The 19,109-nt window shown below is 46.1% G+C and overlaps 1 protein-coding gene across 1 annotated transcript in view; it reads right to left on the bottom strand.

Annotated features, from left to right (window-relative positions):
• ARID1B (AT-rich interaction domain 1B) overlaps positions 1-19,109 on the bottom strand; it is a gene marked incomplete at its 3' end in the record, with an annotated part of 355,694 nt that overhangs the window by 10,588 nt on the left and 325,997 nt on the right. Inside the window, exons 11-16 of the mRNA XM_084228519.1 lie at positions 18,523-18,681; positions 12,387-12,596; positions 10,129-10,333; positions 5,329-5,464; positions 4,910-5,082; positions 480-630 (exon numbers count right to left, since the gene is read on the bottom strand). Of these exons, the coding sequence (XP_084084645.1) occupies positions 480-630; positions 4,910-5,082; positions 5,329-5,464; positions 10,129-10,333; positions 12,387-12,596; positions 18,523-18,681 (1,034 nt within the window). The remainder of the gene's footprint in view (positions 1-479; positions 631-4,909; positions 5,083-5,328; positions 5,465-10,128; positions 10,334-12,386; positions 12,597-18,522; positions 18,682-19,109) is intronic.

The raw sequence follows: 19,109 nt of genomic DNA, 5'->3' as shown, positions 1-19,109 counted from the left end.
GAAAGAAAGCAAGCAGCTGAGGAAACCACGCCTGAAAGGCCTTTCTGAGGCCCACTGGCCCCTTAATGTGCTGCCAGCCTAGTGTGGCCATTGGTGCAGCCGTGCCTGTGCAAGCTGTGCCCCAGGAGACCTGGGGTTCATAGCAGCAGCCTCGGTGCTGCCTCCTCAGGGTGTCCAGGACCTCAGTAGGGGTAGGGGAGTGGCCCTGGCTCTGAGTTCAGAAGCAGCAGCCTCTTGCCATGGCACATCTTAGCATATTTCCAGCTGATGCTTTGGGCTTTCGCTTACAAAACTTGGCTGCACCTGGCTCCTGGGAACAAGCTCCTTTTCCCAGGTCCTGCTCCAGCATCTACTGAAGGCAGCCACCCGACACCCAGTGCTCCTGAACTCTGGCAGGAGAGTGGACAGTCTGTGTTGCCATCTGCAAGCAGGGCCTGGAGGGGTGTGTGAGGACGTCACCTTCATTGGGAGACGCTCACCTTCGATCATAGCTGGCTCCATAGGGAAACTGCTGCCGCTGCCCCATGCCCAGGCTGGACATGGGCCCGGAGGGACTTTGGTTGTACATGTCCTGCATACCACCGGTGGGCATCTGTCCTTGCGTCATAAAGGGCTCACTGCTTCCAGGCACTGCAATATTCAACACAGAAGATACCAAATTAGGCATTTTCAAAAGTCAAAGCCCAAACATCCCTTCCCAGTCATTTCTGTTGAGCCTGAACAAGACCCTGGACAACACAAATGCCCCTGCCCTGCTGCTGTGCGGGGAAGGTGGTGTGGAAAGAGGGGCAGCAGCCTCCAGATGGTGGATGAGGTAGGGCACCTCAGTCCTACCTTTGAGGGAACTGAACTCTACCAACGGCCTGGGTGAGCTGAGCAGAGCCCGAGCCTCTGGTGAGACCAAGTCCCAGCTGACACCTCGATTTCTGCTGTGTGAGACCTGAGCTGAGCCCACAGCGGCGGCAGCACATGTCCTGCTGTCTGAGCCACTAAGTCTGTGGCTAAGTCTGTGGTAATTCACACAGTAACACAGAAAACACACACAGGCCCAGATCCATGCTTACAGGGTAAGGAGTCAACTTGCGAGTTGAGTTCCTTCTCTGTAAATGAGGTCATTAGTCCCATCTCATGGAGTGGGTGTGAGGCAGAGATGAAATGCACACATAAAGCCAGTTCCTTCACTTATAGGAAAAACAACAACTTGAAAACCTTAACACACACCCATCCACTGACTCACTCCAAAACCAGGATAAGAAAATTACTAGGGAGTTAAGAATAGCTCAAGAAGGGATGAGAGACAACCATTTCTCACGGGGGGTAGAGTGCCAATTAGGTCAAATATGCAAATTAGCTTCAGCTCAGCGCCTGAAGGAAATTGGGTCAAATCCAGAAACTAGTCTGCAGGCAAATGAAGTACCTTAACGCAAATTTTAATTGATACACAGTCCTACTACCTTCCTTTAGTCTATGTTCTATGGGGCAAAAGCTGAGTAAAACTTTGTGAGCTGACAGAATGTTGGCTGGTAGAGAGGTGTGCATAAAGAACCCAGCGAGGGCAGAACGCATGTTATCTTACTTGAGCTTGCATCAACCTGCAGCAGAACCAGTTTTGATGTTACTTTCCATTTTACAGAAGGGAAAACAGGTAGAAAGTGGCATTATTAAAGTTAAATAGCCTAATTCCCTAATACACAAAGAGTTCTTAAAAATCAATAAGAAAAAAGACAAGCACACTAAAAGCAGGCGAAAACATAAATGGACATTCACAGAGGAGGGAAAATAAATGGCCAGTCAATACATGAAAAGATGCATGACCTCCTTGATAATTAAAAATGCAAATTTCAACAATACCAGGCTCCTCTCCCCACTCCAATCTTACTGGCAAATACGAAAAGGAATGAATAATCACTTTTAGTGTGGGGGTGAGACCTCAAGCACACACTCTTACACGTGTGTTAAGGTTATTAAACAAGTAAAAGTCGTACCTGCCATGGCAGCTATGCTTTGTGGGCCCCCAAAGAAACACATCTGGGGAGGGAGCCTGGCCTGTGAGTCCCCTCCTATAGTGAGCCTGCGCACTGTGGGGTGACTGGGCACTGTGGGGTGACTGGCCATGAGCCCAGCTGAAGGGGGCTGGTAAGCACTTGCCCTTGGGGCTGGCCCTCCTGCAGGGTTGTTTCTGGGACTCAGTTTCTGGGACATACTGAGGTGCCCCCCCCACCACCCGCCAACAGCCCCAGCGGGTTCCTGTGGCCATCCTGATGTGCACAGGGACACTCAGCACCAGAGGAGGGCAGTTCCTCATGGCCCAGGTGACTGGCAGGGAGCCACGAGCCCCCCACCCAGAGCACAGTCAGGGGCTGTGATGAATTGCTGTTGTTTCAAGATGCTACATTTTGGGTAACTTGTTATACAGTAAAAGATAGGCAGCCCACCAGCAAAAAAGGTCCTATCCTTTGATTCAGCAATTCTACTTCTAGAAATCTATTTCACACAAACCCTCTTGCAAGGGTGAAAAAAATGACTGTGTATTTCAATAATCAGTGTGTTCACAGCACAGAGTTACTAGGAGCACAGATGAGAGTAAGTAGGACTATGAGTACAGATATTAATAATCAAACCACACCATCACGTTAAATATATAATTATTGCTCATGTAGAGTCAGTCAGTCAGTCGACTCATCAACCCTTTAACCAGCGATAAAGAGAGGAGGTGGGAAAGGCAGGGAGAGGTGGGCCAAGGCTGCTAGGACTAACTGGCAGGACATGGAGAACCAAGGGGTGAAAACCTTCAAAAGAGAAGAGACAGAGCACTTGTTTCATTTGGATTTTCGGTTTATCTGCTTTAATTTGCTGCCCAACATATCAGTACTGAAAGGTAGTGGGTGAGCTGAGAATCACTGCGGAAGTGGGAGAGCCACTGTATCATTTACCTGGCTCACGAAAGCACCTTACGTACCTAGGGCCTAGCAAGGTCATACAGTCATCCGCCCCACCTCCCATTTTAATTTTGTAATAAGAAAAATTGTAGGTATAAGGCAACAAAAGAACATGGCTCTGGACGTGTCAGAGCACACACAGGGAGGATACTGGACTAGCACCCGGAAGCTCTTGAAGTCAGACCCCAAAATTGACTATTTTTTCCATGTTATTGTCTTATTTTCAGAATCTAAAAATGTAATACAACCACCAATAACACTAAAAAAATGTTCTTTCTAGCACCTTGTACCAGCAAGACAAATAGCTACTTCCAACATTCACAAAGCTCTTAAACTTCTGTGTTTATGGCTATATCGCCTGTTCTGCAAGATCTTAACTTGGAATAAGCAGTTCTGAAACCTTTCAGAGGAAAAATTATAGATCATCTCACCTTATGAAACATATGTGGAAATTCAGTATATGAAACGTGACATAAAATCTCATTTGTTAAGAAAATGGCATATGCCCAACATTTAAAATTTTGAGATTATTCATTTTTAGTTTTCATTGTCTGTTCTACTTATGAAAACCACGGTTTTGGGCTTTATGCTTCTCTTTACTCAAGACAATATATCAAGGAATTTATGTATCTCTAACACCCAAATAGAACAGAAGTACTTTAAGGGATTCCAGAATAAGCACATCCATCAACATGTTACTCACATTTTTCTGGATTCTTTTTCACTAATATTCACACTGCACCTCAATTTCCGAGGCCCCACTGCATTTGGAAGAGTGCTGCAGGCACTCAGCCCCACCGGGGAAGGGCTAAGAAGGGCAGGGGTGTAGGTGGCTGCCATCCCAGGGCTGAATACGCTCCCCTCATAAAGGAAAGCCAGAAACTCTCCCCTCTGTGGTCCCACACTTCCCAGTCCAGGTCTCTGCTTATTCCAAAGTCATGTCAGACTCCAACCACACCCCACCCCAGACATACTCCCCACCACCCACCTCCCCGACCTATGTGAACCTCAGTTCTGTCTTCCCTCTGCCCTCTCGCCCACCCCCAATGGTCTGCGTGGAGGGAACTCATTGTTCCTGGGGGGCATCGCCCTTGGCCTTCTCCTTCCCCATCAGTGCGTCCTGACGCTCTAGTGCACTTGAGCGGCTGCGGAGCTGCCCACGGGGTCTGGGGGACAGCCTGTCACCTCTGCTTTAGACTGTGGCAACCATCCCCCCACTAATACCCTCAACTCCTTCCATAACATTCTTGGTGGATGGGCAGCTACTCTTGATTTTTAACAAACCCCGAGCCATGTCACGGCTCAACGGCACTGTTTGGCTACTCAAACTCATCACTGAGCCTGTGGAGTTGAAGGCTCTGGCCCCATAGCTTCCCAGGGCTCAGCTCCCCACACCCAGGTGCCCCACTCCTCACATGAACCCCATGGCTCCTGGCTGCGCCCCGCTGCCTCCTGACCACCCTGTTCTCCTTGGATGGCCCACTCCTTCAACAGGTCTCAGCGGGTCACCGCTCCTCAGCGGAGCCCTTCCCCCCAGACCGCCCTCTTGAAGCAGATTCCCCTCCCAGGATTATTGCTCCACACCCTTTCTTCCATCAAGCACCATCCTCAATAATGTACTTGTGGTTTAACTTGCTTTTTGTTTGTTTCACCCCCAAGAACTGTTGGCCACAGGGCCCTCACCCCATCCAGACCCCATCACGGGACACTGGGCTGGCATCTTACATGTGCCACCAACAGTCACCCTTCTAGGGGACCCTGGGCATTAACTCAACCTCACGATGCCCCATGGCTATCCAGATGAGGAAACCGAGGCACAGAGCTGCTAAGTACTTTCTCCAAGGCCACAGATTACAGGGTGGGGAGCTGGGTTTTGAATCCATCTCCAGCAGATCAATGAAAGGGCTGAGGGGTGGCCCAGAGAAGGAGGCCTGAGCAGGAGCTGCCTGCAGAGCTGCTTCCACATTCACCTTTTCTCATTCCTCCAAAGGGGTCCTTGTTGGGTTCGTAGGGCATCCTGCCCATCACGTCCGGCATGCCCATGCCCTGCTGGTACGGGGCACTCGGCGTCATGGAGTTGCGCTTTGGGAACGATGAGTCGCTGGCGTCTGAGAAGGGGTCGTGCACACTGACTGTGCTGCTCCTGGAGAGATGAGCAGAAGGAAGCTTAGTGATAATGCACAGATACCCCCAAATGCTCATTCAGAAAATAAGCCAGTCTTAAAATCTGTAAGTGCAACCACCACCCGAAATAAGTCATGTGAGTAAGACTAGCAGTAGCCACCATTTAAAAACTTGCTAGGAAATATCCCTTTTGTCTTTAAACTCTGCTCCAGAAAATTAAGAGACAAATCTGACTTCCCATGGCTCACAGAGGCACTTAGCCTACCTTCCACCTGGCATTGGGGTCTGTCCGTGAGGGGTGGAGGCGGGAGTAGGTGGCTTCAGGTCACCCGGAACTTCTGCCATGGAATTACTGCCAGTTGACTGGGGTGTCTGTGGCCCTTGCAGGGATCCTGAGTTAGCTGGTAACGGCACCAAGAGAAAACAGGAGAAAACCAGGTTGTCAAAGTAAGCTCATCCTTGCTGGTTATTAGAAAATAAAAGGCGAGAAAGCAGGACTTCATCTTCTTAGAAACAGTAGTAATACCCATCACCAGTAACAATGAGGTAACCTTAGTTGCTCTTACCTTGTCTATAATGAAAATCTAGAAAAGTTGTCTTAGTAAACTATCAATATTTGGTGACAAAGGGCAATATGTGTCACTGTGACCATGAAACCTGTTGATACCGTCTGCTGGGCAACTGCTTTTCCTGGATACTTTCTCCAGAAAGTAATCTAATGTAAAGGAAGCGGTAGGTAGGAAAATGTCATTTCAGTGTTGTTTATAGTGGACATAATCTAAATGTCTGACACTGAGGAAAAATGGGACGGAAACTTCAGTAGATCAAGTTGATGGATTATTGGGATGTTTTAGAAAAAAATTATTAAAATTTAATTCTGGACGTTGGCAACAAGAAATACAAGTTGAAAAGCAAAGCTACAAACAAAGAGCTTTACGTCACTGCAATGCCTTCTCCACGTCTGGCTGTGTCTGTGCTGTCATTACCAACATTTGGAGCTCTGAAACCAGTTTTGTTACTGCAAAACCCAAGGCAGGCTGGCTAAACATACTAGCAGAGTTTGCAGATTTAGGCTTAACTATAATTGCACCAGGAATTATAACTATAAGCCCCATTAGGAGCTTGGAATTGAGCAGATCTTTTCAAAACTTGAGTTGGATCCTTGAAAATAACCTCCTCTTGTAGGAAAAAGTCATACTTCAAAGGGCTCCTGCGTTATCCCTGAGCACTGTCCTCCCCGCATCAGGTGTTCAGGACATGCTGGTTTCACATGAACCAACAAACACTGCACCAACAACAACGGGCGCGCTCAGTAGAGAGTAGCCTCTTTCCACACATGGCACCAGTGACACAAACACAGCAAAGGCCCGGCTTGCACACTGGTGGCAATCAACATACCCAGGGCCACGGCCAGCACAGGTTACGGCTCCCTGGGAAGAGGAGCCATTCGTCACATCTCCTGCTCCCTTCCTGTGACGGAACCAAGACTCACGACAGTTGCCATTATTCATGTTTCACTTTAGAGAAAACAAGAGTCTGACACGTGCCTCGACTCCAGATGGAGCTGCAAAGGAGTCAGAAATGGAATGGGGTCCGTCTCTTGGCCTGGGACAGCTGTCCATGAAGTGGCCTGCCCGGCTCCCCCGGCGGGGTGGGCACGGTGATGACATCAGGGCAGCTCCCAGTGCCCAGGACGAGTGTGCTCCGGGGAGGGCTCAGAGCCGCTGGGAAGACTGACTTTCCATGTAGACATCTTAAAGGAAAGCCTTATTAACCACCCGTGCTTCCTCCCTGAATTTTGGTAAAGCCCTGAAAATGCCTATGAAAAAAAGCAGCTAGTAACAAAATACCAGGTTGATGCTCCAGGTGTGACGCCTGTGGAGGAGGCGGGGGGATGACCTGCTCCTGAGGTCAAGGCCGGGCCCCTCGGCCACGAGGCTGGTGTTTCAGTACGGTCCCTATTTACAAGTCCTTGCACTTACAGCTAATACAGAAAAAAAAAAAAAAAAAGGAAAAATTCTTCCCTCTTGCCAGTGCTTTTTCCTTTCCTTTCAGGAAAAAAAAAAAAAAAATGAATGCAACCTCTTGAAGCTCCATTAATAGAGGAGGCTGGCAGGCTCTCTAGGATATCCCTGCCTTTTGCCAGAAGCTACAAATGTATACTGGAAAGTAAACAATGGGAAGGTTATTGAAGGTTAAGTACATTCACACACTTCAGACTGTACAGTCAGACTCCTAGCTGGGAAGATAATTTACACAGCACGAACCCGGTGCCCCAGTTCTGGCTGGGGTGGATGCAGTGGGTGGGGAGAAGGAAGAAGAGCTGATGGGTCCCAGGTCTACAGTGACAAGGGGTCACCCAGAGGGCACCTTTGTTTATAACCCCGGTCCCCTTCTCATTTATCTTCCACTGAGGATTCCCTGGTTGGATCTGTGACAGGTTTTGTGACATCACCTGTCAGCTAATAATAGAAATGCAGTCAGCCACCTGCCAGCAAAGATGGATGGGTTTTTGGTTACAGACTTACTAATTGAATGGGGGGGGGGCTTCCTGGCCCCTGCCCCCCTCCCTTATCTCCCCCCCTGCAGCTCACAGGCTGCCCAGGCTTCCAGGGGCTGCTGCCTGTGCTGTTCATTAGAACTCCACCAACTCTTACAGGTCACTGGAACATGCCCCCCAGGCCCCCCTTGCCAGGGTCAAGGGCTTCTTCTCTTTCAGTCACTGTGGACAGACCCAGTTGTCTGGGTCTCCAGTGTGGGAATCCCCCACTGGGGCTCAGGGGTGATGCCGTCCAGTGGCTGACAGTAGATTCTCAGGTCCCTCTCAGCCAGCGCACCGAATCAAAACTGGAGGATAACTCAGAAGAGGCCAAGTGACCGGACCAGGCCCCGCCGGGCTCAGAGTGCCCATTTCAAAAACAACCTAGAAACTTCTTAGGAATCTTCTAGGCTAGTTTGCTTGAATGTGCTTCTAAGGAATTGACTATACTTATGTTCTGAAGGGAAAAGCTGACTTTAAAGAACTTGAATTTTGGTTGAAAATTGGCTCTTAAAACATTCTGTGGTATATAAGACCCTGACCTGACAAATCGTTGGGAATGATTTTCTATCCCAACAATAATAGTGTTTCACAGAGACACTTTCCTTAAGACAGTCTGAACGGGGGAGGCCCCGATCCTAGGGTGCCGGGACATGCCTGGCTTTCCTCAGGGCTCCTGCCAGCCCTGTGTCGGCAGGCCCTGCTCTGTTTCCTGTCGTCTCCCAGGGTCTGGGCTCCGTGGGGACCACTGAGAAGAATGGACTATCTGAAGAGCATCTGCAATCCGAGCTCTTTTGTGCAGTTAAAATGATAATGCTGCCATAAAAACGGCAGTTTAAAAAACAAGGGAAAAGGCACAGTGCTGGCTGCTGAGAGCGCAGGCCTGAGCTGGGGCGGCGGTGGCCAAGCCGACAGCTCCCAGAAGCTGCTCTCCGCGCCTAAGCGCGTGCCACGCAGGGACCTGTATTCTCTCCTGGCAAAGAAAACAGGCCTCAGACTTCTGCAGACATGGCCACTTTGGTCCCCACACCCCGCTGGGTTTTTATTTTGGAAAAAACAGCTTCAGAGCTGTTCCTAGTTCATAGGCAGGCTTGTTTTACTCTGTGAACTGAATGTAACATTGTGAGAGTTTTAAAATTAGATTTCACAGTTTTTAAGGTGCATGGTACCTGGCAAGGGCTGTGGGGCTGAGAGGCGGCCGTCTGCTGAGCTCAGGAGCCACGGACCTGAAGCTACATGTGGTCGCCCAGAGCACCTCTGCCGGAGCGTGCGTGAGGTCCCCGGGTCCCTAGCCTCATATAGCGGCATCACCTTCCAGAGCACAGCCAGGAAGTGATTTAAAAGGGCACAACTTCTTTCTTTGGCTCACTGAAACCACCTTCTATGTGTAAACATTTCACCTCTTAAAAGGTATCTGAGACGAGGCTGACGGGTACAGCATAACCTCGGGTCAGATGCACGGGACCCTGGTCCTGCTGTTCCATCTCCACCAATGTGATTTTGTGCCTTAGTTTTTTATGGCTCTCTGTACCATGGGGCAGAGTAAATGAGTAAATGACAACACACTTGGAAAAGTGCCTGGCATGTGAGTGCTTAAAAAATATTGGCAATCAGCTAGGATCCGCCCCCAGAAGGTGCCCACGTGATGCAGGGCACTGGGCACGGCTGGCTCCATAGCATGGGGCTGGGAGGGGCGCCAGAAACTGACAAGGGAATGGTTCCACTAGAGCAGACCGGCACCCAGGACTAAGGAACACAGGAATGTCTTCCCGACTCTGAAACTGCACGTATCAGAAGAGGGTAATCTAGTAACTTCAAATCTGCCACTAACAGGCAGAACAAAAGCTGGCAGGAGCTGAAAGATCAGTGTGGCCTCTAGTTGGGAGAGGGCAGGTGGAAGGTATCATTAACTTAGCTTTGCTTCTGAGAATTTTGGGGGCTCCCTTTATTGCTAAGAAAGCTTCTGAGAATTTTGGGGACCACCTTTATTGTTAAGAAGTGTTTTGGAGATGCCTACTTTCTAGGTCAAAGCTAACTGGCTCCCAGATCCTGGCAACAGGGTGGCATGGGCTGTGATCATGCTAGTTTATTGTATTCCCTAAAAATGAGCGCCCCAGTTGGCGGGGGAGCTGGCAGAAGTGGCCAACATGCCTGCAGGCAGCATCTCTCACCAGTGCAAGTGCTAGCACATATGGATGGTGGCACTTTGACAGAGGCAGGAGGGTATAAGGAGTGAAGGTATATAGCTTGGGAGGCCAAAGTTGACTTTGATAAGGCATAGAGTAAAAAAAGATACCTTCAAACTGCTGACCTGAAACGGCAATATCCCCAATTTTGTTCTCTCTCCCTTAGACATGGCTAATGGGGGCCCAATTAAATGAACAAAACTACACCCAGCACCCCTGTCCTCTGAGAGAGTCTGCTTTCTTCTTCCATTGCTGGGAAGGGACGGGCAGAACCGCAGTGTGGCTCCAGCTGGCTCTCCTGACGCGGCCCTGTGGCCAGAGCTGCAGTGTGCCCACCTACCAGGAGATGGCGGCTGGAGCTTGGGCTGCTTCTTCGTGTCCCCGGTGCTGAAGACTTCCGGCGGGGGCTCCTCCCCTCTCTCAATCTTGCACTCGAAGGCAAACAGGTACTGAATATACTGCTTTTTCAGGGAGCTTGCTGCGCTGCTGGAGGTGCCAACGTTCAGGTTGGTGGCCAGCTCACGCCACTTCTTGTTTTTATTAACCTAGCAAAAAAACCCCAAAAAGGCAAGATTATTGGTTTACAGCAAAGAGGCTTGTTTAAAGCCAGGAGACAAAAAAAAGCCCTTAATGTCTTGGTTTACATTTTTTTTCTTTCATTTGCCTCTTTTAACTAATGCTCATTACTCCCACTCAGTAGTGCACAGACAGCATTTACTGCTATAAACCCATTAAGGAACCTGCTGGTAGCTACATAAAAAGCATCGCTCATTGAGAATCTTCTGCCTGGTGCATTTTCTAATGCCTCCAACTCTTCCAGAGCTGGGGCTGCTGGAGTGGTGGTTTACCTCTCAGCTCATGGACACTCACACTCAGCCCACTCCACACTGGCAAGCACACTCAACTCCCCCTCCTCCCGCCCCTGCCCACGGACACTCGCACACACACTCAGTCCGTCCTGCTTCTAATGTTTTTTTAAAGGGCATCTAAAAAACAATTTAAAATGCAGCAACTATCAACAAGCAACTATAAACCAGAGACACACTACAGCGGGGGGAGAAGGGAGTAGGATCAAAACAAGGGGGATGGGAATTGTATGGGGACTATAACCAAGATGAAAATGCACATTGTGCAAAAAGAAAAATGATGTAAAAATATATACAATAAAATAAAATATATATAATAAAAAAATAAAATAAAATGCAGCAACTTAACTATTTTGCCATTTAAGTGTTTGAGCCTTCATATGTAAAACAACATTTCATATCTAAAACAACAGTCCAAAGTCTTCCTGGGGCAGAGGCAGCGAGGTTCCCCATCAAGTGAACACTAAGAGTTCGGGCACAAGCCACCAGGCCTGGTGGGCTCTGTGGGAGATCCAGTGTCCCCTAAGTGCACTGGGCTGCAGAGGGCAGGGTTGCAAAGAGAAGAGTAAAAAGGACCAAAATTCCCTGAAATGTCCCACAAGGATTTTAGGTGTTATTTTGACTTGATTCCCACTGGGGAGAAGTCCTAATAAGGTTAAACGCATGAATGAACCGTGAAGACCTGTGAATATGTGGGGAATATTTTTCTTTGAGAACCCGTGTGAAGTGGCACCCTAAGGGCTAAAGGGACAGCGATTTCTAACGAAATGTTTGCTTTTTAGACTAAAGCTTTCTCACAAAGCTGTTTGGTGTCCACTTGCTTAGTCCTAACACACGGGACATGCAGGCTGCAGGTGCTCCTGGAGCTGCTTCAGAGACTACGCAGTCTCCTGCCGGGAAGGCTCTGAGCTGCTGTGTGTGGCTGCAGCACCTGCTCCAGCCACACGACCAACCAGCAGAGGTCAAGGTGGGTTGGGCAGCAGTGCACGAGAATCTCAGCTGCATTCAAGCAGCCCTTATCAGCTCCACCAGCAAAGAGGCTCGCTTGGTAAAACACTGGGAGCAAAGTCAGGGCCTGGGACGATTTCTCCACTTGTGTGATGGAGAGACCCAACTGTTTAGCTCCTGGGGTTTCTAAAAAATTCTAGGAGCACAGGGGCAAGAGTGGGGGTCTAGGAGCAGAGGTGAGGGGCGCATGTGGAGCCCCACTTGTTTGGCCTCGGAGTGCTCTGTTTTACCATCTGATTGCCCCAAGGCCGGAATTCAGCTCTAATTGTTCCAAGTTATGGGTCTCACCATTTGGGGCACCTCAGGGAGGGCTGAGAACAAAGCCTCTCCTGTATCCACCCTCCAGAGCTAGCAGATGGAGACCCAGCAGGCACTTGGGATTCCCAGGAGTGAGATGACTCGCCCTTGGGTGGGTGGTTAGAGCCATATGGGCACTGGCAGGTTGCCATAGCGGGTTTTGGACCCCAGGGGGCCCAGAGCGGCTCCTTTTAGGGCCTAGGGTGGGAGCCCAGGGATCCACAGGTGTCCAAAGCTCCACAGGTGTTTCTGATGGATAGCGAGGCTTGAGAACTGGTGGGGCGAGGAGGGACCCTGGAATCAGCCTGCCCAGAGGCCCGGGGCCGAGGGGACTTTCCTGTGGGTGGAGATTTTTCTTTGTGAGAAGAAACGAGTTTCTCTATGACAGCTGTGCTCAGAGCCTGCGGCCTTACCCACTTCCTCTTACCTGCGCCAGCCCTCCGATCTCTTTGACGCAGACATACAGCCGGAACAGATCCAGGGGCTTTTTGCCCACGGCCGGCAGACTGGAGACAGGGGAGCCCCTCTCCTCCATGAAGGTGAGGTACCGGTCGACCCACAGCTTCCTCTCGGGCTCATTTCCCAGCTCATACACCTTTGTGATCTTTTCGCCAGTGGTGGTGGATGAGCTGGACTTCTAGTGCCCAGAAGGAGCATTTGGAGATGAGGTGCGGGTGGCAGAGGGCGAGGGGAGAAGGTGAGAAAACAGTAATGAGCTATCAAATACAGGAAGAAATTTACAAACTACTGCTATCACACAACAATTAGGAATGAAGGCTACTAGTTCAGGCACAAACTATACATATTCTTAATTAAAAATTTACTTTGACTTTTAAATAAAGGGCCCAAACTCCCCCCTTTTACAGCCGTTAAGACAAAACCGAAAATTACCAAAGCCCTTTTTATTGATATAAGCGTTGAATCCCAGAAGGCAAGATTCCAGTGACATCTCAAGTTGTTTTAAAAATAGAAGTGTGCTAACTCATGAAACCATCACAGTGAACTGAAAATTCCACAGTGAGATCACAGAGTCCCCCAAACTAACGGACTCTTAGTTTTCCTTGTGAAAACAAGAACAGCTATTGTGTGTCCTCATTAAAACTTCAATCATGTGCAAGAGCCAATACATGGCACTTGCTGGAAGATACAAGGAGAGTTACAAGCACAGGAATTAGCAGTGTGGGCTCCCTGCTCATTGAAAGCTTTGGCAATGAAGGGCCAGCTAAGGCAAGGGCATTTATTCATGATGACCTGCTTTCCCTACTTAAGATTGCATGAACTTCTCTGCCAAGGAATGGGGCTTTGAGACAATTATTTTAATAATTTCCTTTCATATCCTGAAAACATTCTGAGTTTTGTTAATGTAACTGACACGCAGTGGATGGGAGGTAGACAGGTATATCGTGAGATGACATGGGTTTAGTAAGCAACTATCATCTCAAAGATACAAAAAAGGAAAAAAAAAAGGCTTTTCCCCTTGTGATGAGAACTTGTGGGATCTACTCTCTTAACTTTTTAAATAGACTTCTTAGGCAGCCTGGGTTTGATCACAAACATGATATTTAGCAGCTATGGTGACTGTCCAAGTTCACTCGTGTGCACACGGCCTACGTGATGCTCTCAATCTTGGTCTTTTACTTTTGATTGTACTTGACACTTTTCTGCTATTTCTGCACGCCCAGCTCCGAATTATGTGATTTGAAAAGGTAACACTTTTGGTCTTAAACAGGCCAACTGGCAGTTTTTCTTTCTTTTGTTACTTTATTTGTAACATTTATGTGCTATAGGGTAAGTGTGGAAAATCACCTTTAAATTCTCCACTGGAGCAATAATTTATTTCCTTGGGACCAAAACTGGATCAATCATTTATTTCGGATAATAACTTATTTCCTTTATTCATGTTTATTTACTAGGTAATCATTTGCAATATATAGCTACTGGTTTAGATGGTGTTTTTCTTAATTCTTTTCTACCACATTAGCTTAGCATAACTGTAAACATAGCACTAACATCTTGAGGGTCAAATTGAGATCTGATGTTACCATGTGTAGCAAAATAATCCCCAATAAAAGTAGGCCCTGAACAAAAGGGGGGCTAAGAATGAAACTAATAGAGCTGGGGGGTGGCAGCTCACCCTCTGGTTCTCCCATGCTATTTCTGCTGAAATTTTAAGCCTTCAGCTTTGGAATTACTGAGACAAAATCTTTACATCAAATATACAGAAATGGGCAATACCTTGATGTAAATAAAAAATGCAGGATGGTAAGGGGAAAAAATTGGTGTGAACTCTTAGGGTATACAGTGATGCTGAAGGAAAAGTACAAGTCACTTCATAATGCCTTTGGAGCAGAACCTAAATTTCCACGAATGTTCATGTGTATGTTTTTATGCCCCCTCCACACACTCGGAGTACGGAACACACTGTATATTCAAATTTCATTTTCCATGCTCTTATTCCCAAGGAAAGTCTGGCTGGGAGAAGGAACTATTCTAACACATTTTATGCCACATTCACTTCAGAAGCTTTGTCATCGGAAACTGGGTAGTTACCAGGTTCCTAAATGCTAAGTGAACCTTTTTTCCTTTGGAGGAGGTACACTAACAATATGGGTCCAATGTTTTTCAAAAATGAAAAACGTGGGCCTCCCCTGGTGGCACAGTGGTTGAGTGCTGGGCTGCGAAGCTGCCCGCAGCCTCTGCAGCGCCGGTTTGATCCCCGGCCGCCGGTGAGGGTCCCACATGGTGCGCAGACCTCTCCTGCCGTGCCCGCTGCTCCCCTCAGCAGTGTATTTCGCCAGTCTGCCTGTTCTGTTCTCCGCTCTGGCTTTGGTGAATTCTCTCACCCTCCCGCGCTTCTGACTGTACCCAGCGCTTGTATAAATAAATAAATAAAATCTTAAAAAAAAAGAAAAACGCAAATGAAAAATGAGGAAAGAAGTACTATTACTTAAAATCAGTACAAACAAAAAGCACCAATTTTCCTCTTATGTGAAAAACTGAGAGGTAAAATGTTTGATTCAATTTAAGAGAAATAAAAAGTCGTCTTAACTTAAAATTACTCTGAACAGCTCTACCAGCGCCCTGAACATAAGACCCAACTGTTATTTCTGGCCTGGTCCTCTGCCTGGGGGAGCAGTTTTGGAGGAATATTTAATCAAGATTGAGCAATGAGGTCATAGAAACGTTTGCTGCTATTTAGGAAAGGAATGGATTTTCCTAAGGAAACAGGCCTTTAAAATGCTTTACATTGAGTCTGATCACACATATTTTAGCTTTCTTACCTTTTTTTTTTGTTTAAGGAAACTAAGTACTGATGACCCCAATTTGTTCTCTTAAAATTGGGAAAACTTGAAAATACTAGTTTTTAATAGAATGATTTTTCAGTTTTTATATCTTCAAAAAAAGCAATTATGCACCATACTGTAAGGAAATATGTCTGCATGAAAAAGAAGTGGCCAGGCTCAGTTTATGTGTGGTCCTTGAACAGTTGCCCTGATGGCCTCGCCTTACTCTAAATCACCATCGCAGGCTCGGTTTGTCCTGGGAGGCACCTGTTCCATAGCATACGGAAGCGTGGTTATCTATCTGGTTATCTGTTATGTGCATGGGTCACCTGGTTATCTGCCTGCCCTCCTCTCTTCATTCTAGACTTTCACCTCTGCAAGGGGGGGGGGGTAGTGCCGATTTGGATCGTCAGCAGTGAGTGTACACCGAAGGTCCAGACAGGCGTCTGTTCTATGAAAGAATACTGAAATGGCCAAACAAGCCTGAAAAGCCTGGCATCATTCAAATAAAAATTAACAGCTGATTCAAATATCCTACTGACATGGTTTCAGCAACAAGTTTTGCTATTAACTGATCCTAAAGTTAGCATTTGGGTGTCCAAACAGAGAAAAAGGACACAGACCTTAGGAAATAAAGAGGACATACTTTATCGGGCTCAACACAAGGCTTTTCAAGTGACAGACATTAGCTATGACGACACCTCTGGAGAAATGTCGATATACCCTCCCCGCTGACGACAGGCACACCAACTGGCCCCGCAGAATGCGGCTGACTTTTCCAGGATACTAGCACCACCTGGTATTGCTTCAGTGCAAAAAATGTACCTGATTGTTCTGAAATGGCCGTGGAGGCAAGAAAAAGGAATGGAGACCGCTGACAAATCCCAGCAAGATGGGATGGTGGTGCAGCTAAGGGCTTCCTGTGTGCGATCTCATGAGCTGTGCAAGTAAAATTTCCCTCACGTCTTTTCAGTAGATCTACAATTCTGCCGTCTTTATCATATACCAGGTGATAAGTGTGTGTGTGTGTGTGTGTGTGCAAATGTTTATTTTTTTTTGGATCTTTGTGATAGAACACTGTTAATCTATAACACACTTTGGGCTTACTGTTAGACAGGCTTTATTAGGGGTGCTGTTAAGAGCAGTTTTAAGTACAAACTGAAGTTGTAGCTCAGAAAGAGCAGTTACACCTTCCTAAATTGTGTATTCCTGCAGTGATTTCAAAGCAGAGCTAAGCTGAGGTCCTTCCGACACTCTCCTGATTCTCATCTTGAATTAGCAGCTCATTCAAGAGCGTGGCTGCGTCTCACAGCTGATCCCCATGTAACATCCTCCTTACCTGCCAGCTTCTCTGCCACTCAAACACATGTGTGCCTACAAAGTCCTAAACTTCAGACAATTTATGACATGGGAAGAGGTCATGTGTGTGAGAGCATTTAGGAAAAAAAGGTAATATGCAGTTTTAACTATAAAAGTATTATAACCAGAAAATGAAATCAACAATTCAGTTTGTTAGTTAAGTAGAAAGCATGGGTTTGCTGATGCTTTCTGCAGGACTCACTAGATGGGGATAATGCGACCAGCAAGTTAAAAACAATAAATACATCATCCTTATAATTCAGAAATCAGTAAGGTGGAACATGAAAACCAGTAATATGGCCTGTTTGTGGCTGTAATTTTTAATTTTGTGGTTGTGACTTTTAATTTTTATTCTTATTATTGTAAGGCTTTAAAAATTGTGATTTTTTTTCAACTACTGAAATTTTCCCTCTGAGTCAACATTCCAACATTCTAATGTTGACTCAGCAAAGCTGTAATTTGAGTTCTACCTGTTAACTTGAGAGCATTACTGATTCAAAACGCATTTTTTTTATAATTAAGACAAAGTAGGGATACCAAGTAAACTATGGGCAACAAAACCCGCCATGTCGGCCTGCCTTCTGAGAGTCAAGGCGCAGAACACAGAGACATCACAATGAAGGAGTTGTCCTCGCCCTTTCTATTAGTTCTGCTTAACCAGTCCTAGAAGCATTTTTCATTTCATCTCAGTTGTTGCAAAGCAAAACATGTCTACAGAGAAGGTAACAGCCCATACCCCCTTTCTTCCTCTGAAAAGGAAAATGCTAGTTATACCAGAGCTTCACATGAATTTTACAAACATTTACTGCAACCACCAACTCTTCAAACCTTCAGCTCTATCTGTTTAAACCAGTGAATGGATAATTAATAGCAGCCTCCTTTTGGGGTTTTGACTAGATTGCCAGATTCTGCAGTCAGAGTCTTCTTCCCTCCAACGTGCTTTTCCTGAGCTGTGCTGTCAATGCCTGGTCTTACAAAAATTAGCGTGTTAATTAAGCCTTCTTGGCAAGTAATTGCATGTTAAGGTTTTTTTTTTTTTTTTTTTTTTTTAAAAAAGAGATCTTTTGACTCCCTATATGAATGTAAAATAAAGGTTACTACAGTGCCATCACTTTTCTGTTATTGGCACAGAATTAATTTCTTCAATAAGAAAACAAAGGCCCAGGTCTATGTATAGAAGACTATTAAAGGCTGAAAGAATTCCCTTATATATACATTACCATATTTATTTATATAGCACATGGAAATCAACGCTTAATTTCAAGATCATCAGTCATCTTGTGCAGGATATAATTTTTCTATTTCAAGTGAATCTCATGCAGGCGCACATTATTGATCTAAAAGTAGTATTCCAAATATTTACATGCACTAACATTTCTACAAATTTCTATTAATTTCTGACAGAGATCAAAATGAGTAAGGCTGATCTTATGCTAAATTGTGTGTAATATTTTAATGTAATATTTATATTTTTAGGTAGGCAGTTTTGAAATAAGCTATCTCAGATACCAGAGCCCATGAGAGATTTAGGCCGAGGGCCAATCTTGCTGTTTGCTCCGTGGCTGCTATTAGTTCCCATGTCAGTGGAGAAGGAACGCATTTTAAAGATCTCCTCCAAGTCCACAATGTGCATTCAAACAAGTCACTGTGCGAAGGAGTTTGGACCCAGTTACACAATCACATGCTTATATTGAGTTGCTTCGTTATAACAGTGGTTTCATTACCAGAAATCAACTTCTATGTACAGACAAGCTTTATTCATTTTGTTACTAATATAATTATAAAGAAAAGCCTTTCATGGATAAATTATGAAGAAGTCTTAAACAAATAAATAAGCAAGCATTCAAGTAGAATTAATTAATCACCAAAAAACCCCAAAAAAACAAAAACCAAAAAAAACAAAAAACCAGAGCCACTTACAGGGCTTGATGGAGTCTTGGGCCAGCCTGGGCTGCTAATGCTATCACTTTCATCTCCATGAAATGAGGAGATGCTAGCAGAGCTGGGGGACATTGGGGAAGGGACTGGCAGGTTGCCTGGGGTTGGGGGCTGAGAAATACCCTGAGAGCTGTAGCTATCCTGTGGTAGAGGAATAAAAAAAAAAAAAAAATGACAAAGGTAGGGCAAACTTTATTTAAAATAACAAAAAGCACATCCAGTTTAACAGACTAATTTATATATATATAATATATATATAAAGACACGTACAAACAAACACACAAAACACACACACATAGAGGTAGTAAAACAACATTCTTAATTAGTAGGATTTGGTCAGTTTGCTGGATGCTGGAGAAGGCCACTAAGCCACCATGCTTCCCTCAAGCTTACATGGAAATGCTAAGCATGGGTTACCCCTTATGAAAGAAAGAAAGGAAAAAAAAAAAAAAGCTGTTCACCTTATTTATCAAATAAGGCAGGAAAGCAAAATATTAAGTATGTTGTTGCTGAGGCGGCCAAAACAGGAAGCTATAAACTGAAGGCAGAGAACATGGCTGCAGGTATCA

The sequence above is a fragment of the Talpa europaea genome, assembly GCF_964194135.1.
Source record: "Talpa europaea genome assembly, chromosome: 2".
NCBI classification, from domain to species: domain Eukaryota; kingdom Metazoa; phylum Chordata; class Mammalia; order Eulipotyphla; family Talpidae; genus Talpa; species Talpa europaea.
The sequence above is the reverse complement of the archived record's forward strand: the minus strand, read 5'-3'. Positions and strand labels throughout refer to the sequence as shown.